The sequence below is a fragment of the Nannospalax galili genome, unplaced genomic scaffold (assembly GCF_000622305.1).
Source record: "Nannospalax galili isolate Female #2095 unplaced genomic scaffold, S.galili_v1.0 scaffold779, whole genome shotgun sequence".
Taxonomy (NCBI): Eukaryota; Metazoa; Chordata; class Mammalia; order Rodentia; family Spalacidae; genus Nannospalax; species Nannospalax galili.
Window position 1 is genome coordinate 160,951 of NW_008345224.1, and position 12,541 is coordinate 173,491.

The following is a 12,541-nucleotide window of genomic DNA, read 5'->3' on the forward strand; positions in this document are numbered from 1 at the left end:
ACACACACACACACACACACACACACACACACATACATACACACATACACAAATAATAAAAAGTATGTTTTCAGTCTAGAGACTAGATGTTCTGTAGCAGGAAAGGCCCTTTGTAAGTGGGAGCCCAGATGAATTCTCTGGCTGGGGAATAGTTTTCACTGTTGACTAAAATAGTATTTTTAAAAGCAGACTCTGCATATGACAGGAACTTACAGAAATGCATTGGGTTTCTGGTCCAACAAATGAAATCAGCAATTGGTCAACAGGGCTGACCTTACCTCACTGGCGGGAAGGGGAAGGCTCGGATGTTCAGTGCATCAACGGTTCCATTTCTGTTCATTTCTGAACAGAGAAAAACAAAAATGAAGCCAACATGTGTCTGAGCAACTGTCACAGACCAAACTGAGCGAAGATAAACTATCTTCTCTTTAGATAAAGTGAAGTTATAACATGTGTGTTAGAGAGAGAGAGAGAGAGAGAGAGAGAGAGAGAGAGAGAGAGAGAGAGAGAGAGAGATTCTCAGTTCTCATTCCTCAGGAGCCATCCACCTTGTTTATTTCTGAGACAAGTCTCTCACTGGCCTGGAACTCGCAGTAGGCTCAGCAGGCTAGCTAGTGAGCTCCAGGATCTGCCTGTCTCTGCCTCTCCTGTGCTGGGATTATAAATTGGAACCACCATGCCCCACTGTTTTACAAGGGTTCGGGTTCTGGGGACTGAGCTTAGATCTTTGTGCTTACAAGACAGCATTCTACTGACTGAGCCCCTCAAGCTTTTTTTTAAAAAACCAATTCTGTTTCCTTTTTCATTTTCTTCAATAATTATTTTTAACCTTTCCAACCCAACGTGCTTGCTTTCTTGCCACTCAGCAGGTAGCTTTGTAGTTCTCAGGATCTTGGCTTTTGGGCCACCTCAGGAAGGTTTTTATATATTTACTTTGTGTGTGTATGTGTATATAAGGGGAACTTGCGCACCACAGCTCAAGTGTGGGGTCAACCTATGAGTTGGTTCTGTCCTTCTGTCATGTGAGTTCTACGGCTTAAATTCAGATCATCAGGCAAGGGCCGTTAGTGGCTGAGCCACCTCCCCTGCCCAACCAGGAAGTTCTTGTGTTACCCCTAATCCTGGTACCCTAGGACATTACTGTCACCCTCCCAATCCAGACTGTCATGGGGACCTCCCTGTTTCTTCACTGTCCCATCGATGCTCTGCATACCTGCCCTCCTTCAGTGGCGAGCTCTAGATTACCGTTCACCCTGGCAACCTGTGCTTCTAATGGGAGGCTGAACAAGTACAGACTCCAGCCACATGGTTGGTCCAGTCTACAAAGGCCATATCACCAAATGGCCATATCACCAGAAATAAAAGCCTTACGTTCATAGGTTAGGTATTTATTGTCATTACTTCCGAGACAAGCTCTATGAGATAAAAACAACAAAACTCGGACTCTGTCCATGGCATAAATTTTACATGTCCACCTCAGGCATCCAGAACACTGGGTTGAGCCACTTCTGGACCCAGAGCTACAAAGACCTTCCTAGGCTAGGGAGTGTCTAGCTCTCCTAGAAGATGTTGCCCGTTGCCTGGTGAGGTGGGAAGGAAAAGCAAAGACAGATGCAAGATCAGGGACAAGCCCAAGGCCCACCTGCCATCCACAAGCTGACAGACAGGTGACAGATACTCAGCCTCATTTCCCTTCTGGTAAGCACCTACAGCAGGAGCTGGGTGAGGAAAGGGAAGAAATACCATGGGTTCCTCCCTGTATCTTTGGTATAAGGACCTATCTTCTCCCAGAGAGAGCTGGAGAAAATGGCTGAGCCCTATGCAGGTGAGATCATTCATGGCTTCAGCTTCAGTGAAGGATCCTATGTGCCCACAGACATGATGCTTTCCTGGATTAACAAGGGTACCTCACCTGCTGTAAAGTGGTCAGTCCTCTTCTTTCCTTGTATCTAAAGATGTACCCTGACCCAGGGGAAGCTCCACTGAGACCTCTGTTCTGAGTTGGCGGCATATCATTTGGGCTTTGTAGGGTTTGGGGGACTGAGCTGAGAACAGCCATTTTTCCACAGAAGAAGTAAACCAGTATTAGTTTGAACCAGCAATAAATGCCGCAAGGCTAGAGGACAGATACCCTATGGTTCTGACTGTGGTCTGGCCTCCTGTGCTTTGGGGCAGCAAGGTTTTATACTTGTAGCTTTGATAGAAAAGCCCCTCCCAGTTATTTTGAACTATAATACCTGGGTCCATTCAAGACCCCAGTAGATGCCTGAAACTACAGACAATTCGGAAACATATATTCCTATGCATACCTGTGATAAGTCTAGTTAATAAAGTAGGCACGGGAAAAGATTAATAACAGTAACTAATAACAATAAAGGACAATTATAACTATAGTGTAGTAAAATGAGAATGTGATCTCTAAGAATTCAAACAATATTTGTAGACTGCAATTGAGTGAAACTGAAAGGAAGGAAAAAGCACAGACAAAGGAAACCGCTAGACTCCAGGAGGGGGACATGAAGCCAGTGCAGGTTTCTGGGTGCTCAGGAGACAGGTTCTTTGCCCACAGCTGCAGAGTACATGGAAAGGGGTCCCTGTTATTCTCCCTGGGGACCAATTTAATGAAGGCAGTCCCTCAGCCCCCAGGAAAAGTCCAAGTCCAAGGGGAGGCGGCCCTGTTATTCTCAGCAAGCTCTGGTGTGGTCCCCTCCCCCTCAGGCTCCTCTGCCTTCCAGGGAGAAGTCCAAATTAATGATGGAAAAGGTGAGAAGGCACAGTGGTTTAGAGTGGTCACCACCAACTTAATGGAGGGAAAGCAATTACACTCATTCTCAAGATCAGGTTCATTAGTGGCTGGGCAAGGAGGTGACTTCACACCTTCACAGAAGGATCAATTTGCAGGCCCTGCGGTGACTCTGGACTTTTAAGAGGGCGGAAATATCTCCCTCAGCCCAGCTAGGATCACGTGGGGCAGCTTTTTCTTAACCCCACCCCCGGGAAAAGGAGGGAGCTGCAAAAGCCCCTGCAGATTCTGGCCTCCCCCCTGTGGCATTCCTGTTCACTCTGGGCCTCTCTTTAGCACTGGGATGTAGGGTGAGCTACACCCAGAGCTATACTTGCCCCAGCTCTGCATCAACCTTAGGTTGGTGCTAACAGGGACTGTAGAGAGGCAGGTAAAGGATGGAACCCAGCAAAATGTACATCTCTCTTGTACCAAAAGTGTGTGTCTGCCTCTACAAATGTTAACAAGGGCAGGACCTGCTGTTTAACATTTACTTTGAAATCTAGGGATCCAGTTTTTTAGTGAAGTAGAAATAATTGTAAATCCTGTTATAGATATGAAGTATATATGCATACATATCACACGCATGGTGTGTCATTCTAAATATCATGGCTTACATCTGTGTCCCAGGAATTCCCATCTCAAATCACCTATATGTATATCATCACTCTGTTCTGCAGCATCTAGAAAAGAGAACTGAACCAGGCTCAGGCACCCACAAGTTGTGCCTAGTATCTGCTCCCAAGGCTCACACATGGCTTGTTTTCTCCCCCTGTACGTGGTCAGCAGGCAGAATGAATTTGACAGCACCATCTTTCTCCCAGCCCCTGCGGATCCTGGTGAGTCTGCGACTGAAGCAGGGCAGGAGGAAGAAGATCTTGACCAGGATGATGACACAGGGCAGGAACAGTGTGAGCGTGAAGGTAGGTGGGAGGTAGAACTTGTAGTGGCTCTCCTGGAAGGCACGGGTCCAGCCATAGGTGAGTGTATGCAGGGTGCTCAGCATCAGCGCCACGAAGCCCAGTGTGGACTGTGGGAAGAAGAAAGGCAGGAGTGAGGAGAGGGAGGAGGGCTTCAGGGCACCAATGTGTTTGAATCCCAGCCCTGCCTCTATCTTTCTTTCTCCTCCCTCCTTCCTTCCTTCCTTCCTTCCCTCCCTCCCTTCAATCTTTTTTGTGAATATATAGGCCTGTGTATATGTATATATGTATGTGTATATCTGTATTTGTATGTGTGTATTAATCTGTACATATATGTGTACACGTATGTGCATATATAGGCATGTATATATGTACATGTATGCGTGTTCCTGTGCACATGGAAGCCAGAGGTCAACCTCAAATGTCATTCCTCAGGATGCCATCAACCTTGTTTTTAGGGGACAGGGTCTCTCACTGGCCTGAAGATTGCCAATTTAGCTAGGCTGGCTGAGCTAGGCTTTACTGGCAATGACCCTGAGCACATCATGACATCTGCTTTAGTGGGAGGCAGGGATTACAACAGCAAACCTGCATGAGGGCAGGCCCCAGGTGGGGCAGATGGCTCTGTGAAGTAGACTGTGTGGGGTAGGGGAGAGTCCAGAGCAGCTCTGGCTAAATGCTGTGACCACTAGGAGCCGTTGAGGATTCCAGACCGAAGAAATCTAAGTTGGTCACCAAGGTGCCCTGTTGAGCAATAAGCACTACACATTTCTTCTGAGGAGTCATTATATTGGTTTAATTTAAATGTGGCTACACACCCCTATGCTGGTTTGGAGCCACTGGTTTGGAGCTTTCTGGAAAAGCTGCAATTGGGCTTCCTAGACTTCCTCCTGGCCCAGATTGTCAGCAAAGATCTAGGAGCTCAGATGAGAGGTGCTCCTTTGTTTGAGCTCCCCTCAGACATCATTCTAAATGGGACTGGGTAGGGGAGGCTGGTTCAGTGGTAATGCCCTTGCCTAGCATGTTCAGGGTCCTGGGTTCCATACTCAGCATGGTAGAACAAAAACGAAATGAATGAATGAGGCTGATTGTGCACTGAGCCTTATTCTCACTGCCCTGCTTGTACGTCCTCTTGGATAAAACCCAAGATGGAAGCTTACTGCCAGTAGAAGAGCATCGTTCAGAAAAGCATTGCTGGTGATGTTAAACACAAGCATTTTCCAATGGTGGCACACTGGCAGTTTCCTAGGTTCCTTTTCTCTTTTCTTCTTTTTATATTTTTGTGTATGTGTGCATGTGTGAGGGTACACATGTGTAGGTACACATGCATGCATGTGCATTTGCACGAGGAGGTCCAGGTTGATGTTAGGAATCATCCTTGATCAGTCTTTCCACTTTATTCATTGGAGCAGGTCTCTCAATCAAACCTAGGGCTCACTGATATGGCCAGTCTTCATAGCCAACTTGTTCGAGGGATCTTGTCTGCCTTATGAGGCTGGAAATACAGGCATATCAACATCACATCCACCTGGCATTTATGTGGATTCTGGGGATCCAAACTCTGGTCCTCATGCTTGTATGGCAAGCACTTTTTTTTTTTTTCTAGAAAAGCTGCAATTGAGCTTCCTAGAATTCCTCCTAGCCTAGCTTGTCAGCATAGATCTAGGATCTAGGATCTAGATTTGTTTTTTTTTTTAACCACTGAGCCATCTCCCCATCCCTGCTCTCCCCTCTTCTACATTTTTAAAAATTCCAAATAAAATACCTAAATGCAACAAGACCCTTTCTGTCTCTCTTCTTAGTCATCACTGGTCCTTTGGTGTCCACTTCATACTTCTTATCCCATCCTTAATGACTCTGGGCCTCAGTGTGGCCAGTTAGGAAGCCACGGTTGAATTTGTTCTATGATGCACTGTTCATTCGTGTGTCATCCTAACATCATTGGTCCCTAGATGGAAACTTCATTGACTGTAAGTCATAGGAAACTAAATCCTGTCTCTTCCATAAATGTCTATCAAGAACTGCAAATCAGGGTTGGAGAGATGGTCCTGCAGTTAAGAGCACTGGCTCCTGCAGAGAACCCGGGTTCGAATCCCAACACCCACATGGCAGCTAATAACCATCTGTAATTCCAGTTCCAGGGGAACTGGATGTCCTCCTCTGACCTCTATGGGCATTGCACAACATGGGCACATTTGCATATATGCAGGCAATACATTCATACACATAGAAATAATTTTTTAAAAACTGCATATCTGGGCTGGGGGAGGGGGATGTAGCTCAGTTGATAGAGTGCTTGCCTCATACACATGATGCCTTGGGTTCCATCCCCAACACCTCATAAACTGGACATAGTGACTCAAGACTGTAATCCCAGCAGTGGGGAAGTAGAGGTAGGAGGATCAGCTAAAGGTCATCCTGGGCTACAGAATAATTTTGAGAATTTTGAGGATCCAGGGCTATGTGAGACCTTGATTCAAAACAAACAAAACTAAAACCATATCAAACTAAACTCTAAAGAACCACAAATCTTTAACATCCATGCTCATCAACCTTTTCTAAATGGTGATGTCTTGCCATGGAAGACGGGGGTTAAAAAGAGGCCCAGTGCTGACCATAGCGCTAAGTCTTGAACATCCTGTCAGTCATCTTGACATTCTCCAATCAGGTGTCCATCCCCAGCTAGTGATTCATCTGCCCCAACCTCTTAAAGGAGGGAGCCCTTAGCTGCCAAGATGGCTGGGACCTGCCTTTTTATTTCTGAGAATTGATCAATTGGCAGCTGGGCTGGTTTCAAATGGGTGCTACAAGCTAAAATCACCTGGGAAACTTGGGAAATATACGAGCATACCAGCTCCACCCCCAGAAATTCAGATTAAACTGGTTTGGGGTGGTGCTAAGTCATCTGTTGTTTTTCGGAGTTCAGCAGATGATACAAATGTGTGGCCAGGACTAAGTCACTAATTATGGCAACTCACTCACCCACGCCCTTCTAGCTTGAGGTTGAAGAACCCACGCTCGGGGGGCCCAGGGCCCAGGCTGTTCCATTGGAGTGGGCCTAGTCCTTCTCTCCTTTAGATAAGACCCACTTGGGACCACTTGCAGTGTCTTGGCTTTCTCCAGATGGAGCAACCATAGGACCCCATCCAGGCATAGGATGGTGGCTTCACTGAGCATCACCTGAAGGTGATATGTCCTATAGCTCCAGTATTTGACCCATGTGGGCCACCATCCTCAGCAGTGAGGAATGAGTATGGAGGCCCAGTGTGGAGATGCTTCCTCAAGGCCCACCAGCCTTTTCAGGCAACTCCTGTTCATATCCCCTTCTCTTTGTTTTTTAAGTCCCCGTGGTGCAAGTGGCAGGAATCCCAGCCTCAGGCTAATGATTCCTAGCTAGGACCACAGCCAGAAGGCCTTTAGTTTTGCAGTCCTGCTGGGAAGCCTGGATGATTCCAGAGAATGTTTTTCCCAAAACTCTTTCTCCTTGGGAACAGTTTAAAAATTCCAGAATGGCCAAAGGAAATTAGGAGAGGGATGTCGTGGGACCATTAATAACTAACCCTCTCCCATGCCAAGCTAGGGCCATTTTTATTACACAGAAGCTTGTTAGCAAAGGAAAGCCACAGGCAGGTCGCCCTGGCCCCTGCTGGTGCTCAATTACTGCAGCTTGAAAGGGCTTTGGCCATTGCTCACCAAGTGGGGGTCAGGCTGGTCCCTGTCAATATTTCAGGCAAGTGGTTGCACAAGCAAGGTCAGAAGGAGCTCCTTTAGGGTGAGTGTTAAGAGCTGAACCCTAGGTTTTCTATGCAGATACGTTAAATCCATTCAGACACTTCGCAATGTAATGGGGTTTAACTAGCTGAATATTTGAGAGTTTAACACAGCCAAACCCAAACAAAACCATTCAAAAAAATACAAACCAAAACTGAAAACTTTGAAAACCACTTGGAGGATTGAACTTGTAGCTCAGTAAGTAGAGTGATTGCTCAGCATGCACAAATCTAGTCCCAGCATTTATCCCCAGCATCTCATAAACAGGGCATGGTACTGCAAACCTGTAATCTCAACCCTTTCAAGGCAGAGGCAGGAGGATCAAGAGTTGAAGGTCATCCTCAGCTACAGAGCCAGTTTGCTCATGTCTGTAATCCCAGTATTTGGGAGGTGGAGGTGGAGGATCAGCAATTCAACATTATCCTCGACCTCATCACAACTTTAGGCCAGCCTGGACTACATGAGACCCTGTTTCAAAAGCCAAAAGAAGTGTTGGGGGTGTAGCTCAGTTAGAAGAGTTATTGCCTAGCATGCACAAAGCCCCAGGCTCCATTCCCAGCACATCATAAACCTGACATGGTAGTACAAACCTATAATCCCAGTACTCTGGAAAGAGAGGAAGGAAGATCAGGAGTTCAAGGTCATCCTTGGCTATGTATTGAGCCCAAGGCCTGCCTAGGCTACATGCGGCCAGGGGGCATAGACACAGAGAGACAGAGGCAGAGACGAGACGGAGACAGTAGGATCACTGGCACCCAAGAGTTTGAAGTCAGCTTGTGCAACAACATAGTGAGACCCTGTCTCCAAAACAGAAACAGAAAGGAGTGGTTAATAGCTTAGTCAGGGATAGTGGGACTGTCACCAGACATCCCAAGAAGAGCAGCAATGTGATTTCTACTTTTCTTTTACCCATAATCTCTCACTATGACTCACAAAAATCACTCCCCAACCTGCCCCAAGCCATTGACTTCATTTTTCTTTGGGAATAAACTGAGGCTCAGGGTGGGGTGGTAGATGTGATCTGCCCACATTCACAGAGCAGGTGGCATTGCAACTGACTTTGCAGGCTCTGGCAGACCCTTTTCCATACTAGTGTACATGAGAGAGGGAGTTAACAGACTTCAGACACCCCCACAAATGAAACCCTGCCTTTTCTACCCATCCTCCAGCCCTGTCCCGTAGCTCCTGCAGTGGCAGAAGGACCCACATTTTTTTTTTACCACAGTTCTTCAATATGTAAAGTAGGGGGTGATTTCTGGGGCCTAGTCAGCTTTTGCTAACAAAATCAAATCCATAGGCTTTCTTTGGCAGCCAGAATCGGAGCATGTAATCTATGGCTGCTTAAGGGAAGAACTTTCTGGAAAGAGGAACAATCTACAGTCTGTTTTAATTGTGGCCAAACCACATACCCAGGATACTCCAGGCGGGAAGACAAAAATCCGAGATTTGGGCATGAGACAAATAGGGATTAGTGCCAGATCAAGAAAATTCCTTCCCTCCCCACCCTCTTAGGCCAGCATGTGTTAGCCGTGAGCCTTCCACGGGTCTTCTGAGATGAGCAGAGCCCTTGAGATTCTCAGACATGCTTTAAAAACCAACCACAACTGTTTGGTTCTAAGGTATGCTAAGGGTCCCCAGTCAGAAAGAATTAATTTAGATTACATAAGTACAGTGTTCTGTCACTGTCCCTCTGAGTCCTTGCTGTGCAGAGAACCTACTTGACAGATTTTGGTTGGCAGTGGGGGTGGATGCGATGGCTGTTCTCTGCCCTGATACAGTACGACGGGAGGGAGCCAGGATGAGTCAGTCAGCTTCCATCTACCAGAGGGATGAGTTAGTCCGCCAACAATGACCCTGGTGTACGTTATGAAAAACAGCAGGAGGTTCCCAGGGGATGCAAGAAATGTCCCCATATGGATTGTATCCCTTACAATTAAAACTAGGCTCTACTCATCTTGATCCTGCTGCATCCCAGGCCTGGGTGATGTGTGGGATGCACACATGCTCAGAGTGTGTTCATTGGGTTGACACATGCATGGAGACCCTTTCCCACCAGCATCATTTTTCAGACATTGGTAGCTGTCTTGTGAGAAACAGAATCAAGGTAGCAGTGTCCACAGATGTCCTGTTGTCAAAAGTTTGAGTGTTATAAACTTTCTAAAATCTCTAATGTGCCAAAGTATACTGTGGGTTTGTTAGGGGGAAGAAAACCTACCTATCACCCATTAACTCATCCACGTATTCTTTCACTCATCTGTCCATATACATCCATACATCCATGCATCTACTCACTATCTGTCTATCATCTATCTATCATATATCTATCAATCTATCATCTATCTATCTATCTATCTATCTATCTATCATCTATCTTTCTATCTATCTATCTATCTATCTATCTATCTATCTAGAGATACAAAACCATAAATGAAAGGAAATTAGTGGGGGAGCAAGTGAGTGAGTATCTATCTATCTATCTATCTATCTATCTATCTATCTATCTATCTATCATCTATGTATCATCTATCATCCCTCCATCTATCTTGCAGTGCTGGGGATTGAACCTAGGGCCTTGCACACCCTAAGAAAGTACTCTATTACAAAGCATGTCCCAGCTTCCATCTCTTTTTCTCTGGATTTGTCCCAGCCACATTGCCCTTTGGGAAACACTGCCTCATCCCATTACAGTTGATCCTCATGCTCACTTTCCATCTGACCCCCACATGGGAACAACAGTGAGGGGTTGAGCTGAGGGTGTATGACTGTGGGGTTTCTGGGTTCACCTATAACTCACTACCTCCCATGTGCATTTCAAGCATGCAAGGACTACATGTCATAGTTAAGTGCTATGTTCCCTGAGGAGGATTGGCCCAGGGTTCCATGCTCTGTCCTCTATTGTCACAGACTCTATATGACTGACTTCCTAGGGTCAGGAAGATGAACTTACCCCAGGCAAGCTGATTTGGAGGCTTGGAGACCCTGCAAGGTGGGAAGGCCCCAGCACCCAACCCAGTGGTCCTGTTGTGCTGAAGTAGTTCATGAACACAAGACCAGGGAAGACCAGGGCCAAGCCACACCTGGCTCAAAAGGGGGGAGGGGTTACTCACTTTACCTGCACAAAGCTGAACTCCCTCCAATTGAGTGAGTTTGCAATGGATGGCAGAGAGGTAACAGCCAGTAGAGACAGCATGCCGAGGGCCAGCACTCCCAGGGAGAGATAGATCTCCATCCGCCATACTTCCTCCTCCTCCCAGATGTGGCTCTTGTTCGCCAGGACCTGACCAGGGACAGAAGGAAAACATGAGCACTGTGGTAAAGGCCAGTATCCTGGAATGTGTGAGAAAGCACTAAGAATAAGAGTAAGACAGACACAGCTATGTTCATACCTCATGGGACAGTAGCATGTACCTGACATGTTTTAAGTACTTTCCAGGTATTAGAAAATCATTAATCAGTGCTCAAGATGGCTCACATGTACTGCTCTTGCAGAGGACTTCAGTTTCCAGCACTCACATCAGGTGACTCACAACCACCTGTAACTCTAGCTCCAGGGGATTGACACCCTCCTCTGGACTCGACAGGCACCTACACTCATCTGCACATACACATAATTAAAAATAGAAATAAAATAAATATCTTTTTAAAAAAGAAAGTCATTAATTTCATGATGACTCCCTAAGACAGAGATCACTGTAAGCCCATTTTGGGAATGAAGAGAATGAGAGACAAAGATAAAGTTGCTTTTTCAAGGTCATGGCTCCCCACCTGAGGCTGGCCAGCTATAAGGGTCACCTCAGCTAGAGGGTAAGACATCAGATAAATTGAAAGGGGTAAAGGCCCTCAGCTGGGCCTGGTGGGCACAAGCTTGTAATTTCAGTACCCAAGAGGCTGAGGCAGGAGGATCATCAGTTCTGAGCCAGCCTGGGCTACATAGTGAGATTCTGCCTCACTTTGCACCCTTCAAAAGAAATATATACTCCCGGCCAGGTGTGGAGGTGCATGCCTTTAATCCCAGCATTTGGGAGGCAGAGGCAGGTGGATCTCTGTGAATTCAAGGCCAGCCTGGACTACATAGTGAGTTTCAGGCCAGCTGAAGCTATAGGGAGACCTTGTCTCAAAAAGAGGAGGGGGGGGGAGAGAGAGAGAGAGAGAGAGAGAGAGAGAGAGAGAGAAATACACAACCCCTAAGCTCAGGTGTATCACATTGGTTTCAGGACAGTGGAAAGGTGCAATTCCAGTGTTACATCCCCTCAGCCCATTCGCCCATACTCCTGCTAGCCATCTTCCTTCCCAGCCTGTCTTACCCAGATTGTTTGCAACCTGCTTCATCACTCAGGACTCATAATGACCCACACAATGGTCCCCAACATCTAACTCAAAGTTTCCAGACCCCTTCACTTCTCTGAAGCATATAGCTGTGGCTCAACTATTGCCAGGCAACAGCCTGATATCCCTTCACCAGGCAGTTCAGCAAACACTTAGGAAGTGCCTACTGTGTGCTGAGCCCTAGACTACAAAGAATGAGAACACCTGCTATCATGAAGCTGATATCCCCCACTTCAGGGACATATACACACATAAACCCATATACCAGAGATGCTCTGCCAACCTAGCAGTATCCCCTCCTCGCTCACCAGCACTCCCTGACTCAGCACCTGAAGAACTTGAATCAAGATCCTTACATTACCGTCATCATTTCCAACTCGTCCCCACTGCTGGGTTCCTGGAAGCTCTGAGAAGCCCCACAAAATGCTAGTACTCTAATGCTACCAGCAGAAAAGCAGCAGAGCCTCCATAAGAGAAGGAGATGAAGCCTTAGCAGGCTTGTCCCTGCATCTCCAAACAGTGACTCAGAAAGGGTAGGGTTTTGTTTTGTTTTGTTTTTTCAGAAACTACTTCAGCAAGGAAAAAAAAAAATCCTCACGTAAGCCCAGTTACCGGAATAAGATACTAAAACTGAAGAAGCAAAGCTTATGAAAGAAAGTTTAAAGAAACCAAGAAAATGTCATCCATGGGCACATTGCCTACAGTTTATGAAAAATGATGGCTTTTTGTTGGGGTTTTGGGG

At 46.5% G+C, this 12,541-nt stretch overlaps 1 protein-coding gene across 1 annotated transcript in view; it reads right to left on the bottom strand.

Annotated features, from left to right (window-relative positions):
* Nucleotides 1-1,367: 1,367 nt before the first annotated feature.
* Steap3 (STEAP3 metalloreductase) overlaps nt 1,368-12,541 on the bottom strand; it is a 38,875-nt gene continuing 27,701 nt past the window's right edge. The window contains 3 exon segments of the mRNA XM_029567501.1: nt 1,368-3,562; nt 3,564-3,812; nt 10,586-10,750. Of these exon segments, the coding sequence (XP_029423361.1) occupies nt 3,389-3,562; nt 3,564-3,812; nt 10,586-10,750 (588 nt within the window). The 3' untranslated portion in view covers nt 1,368-3,388.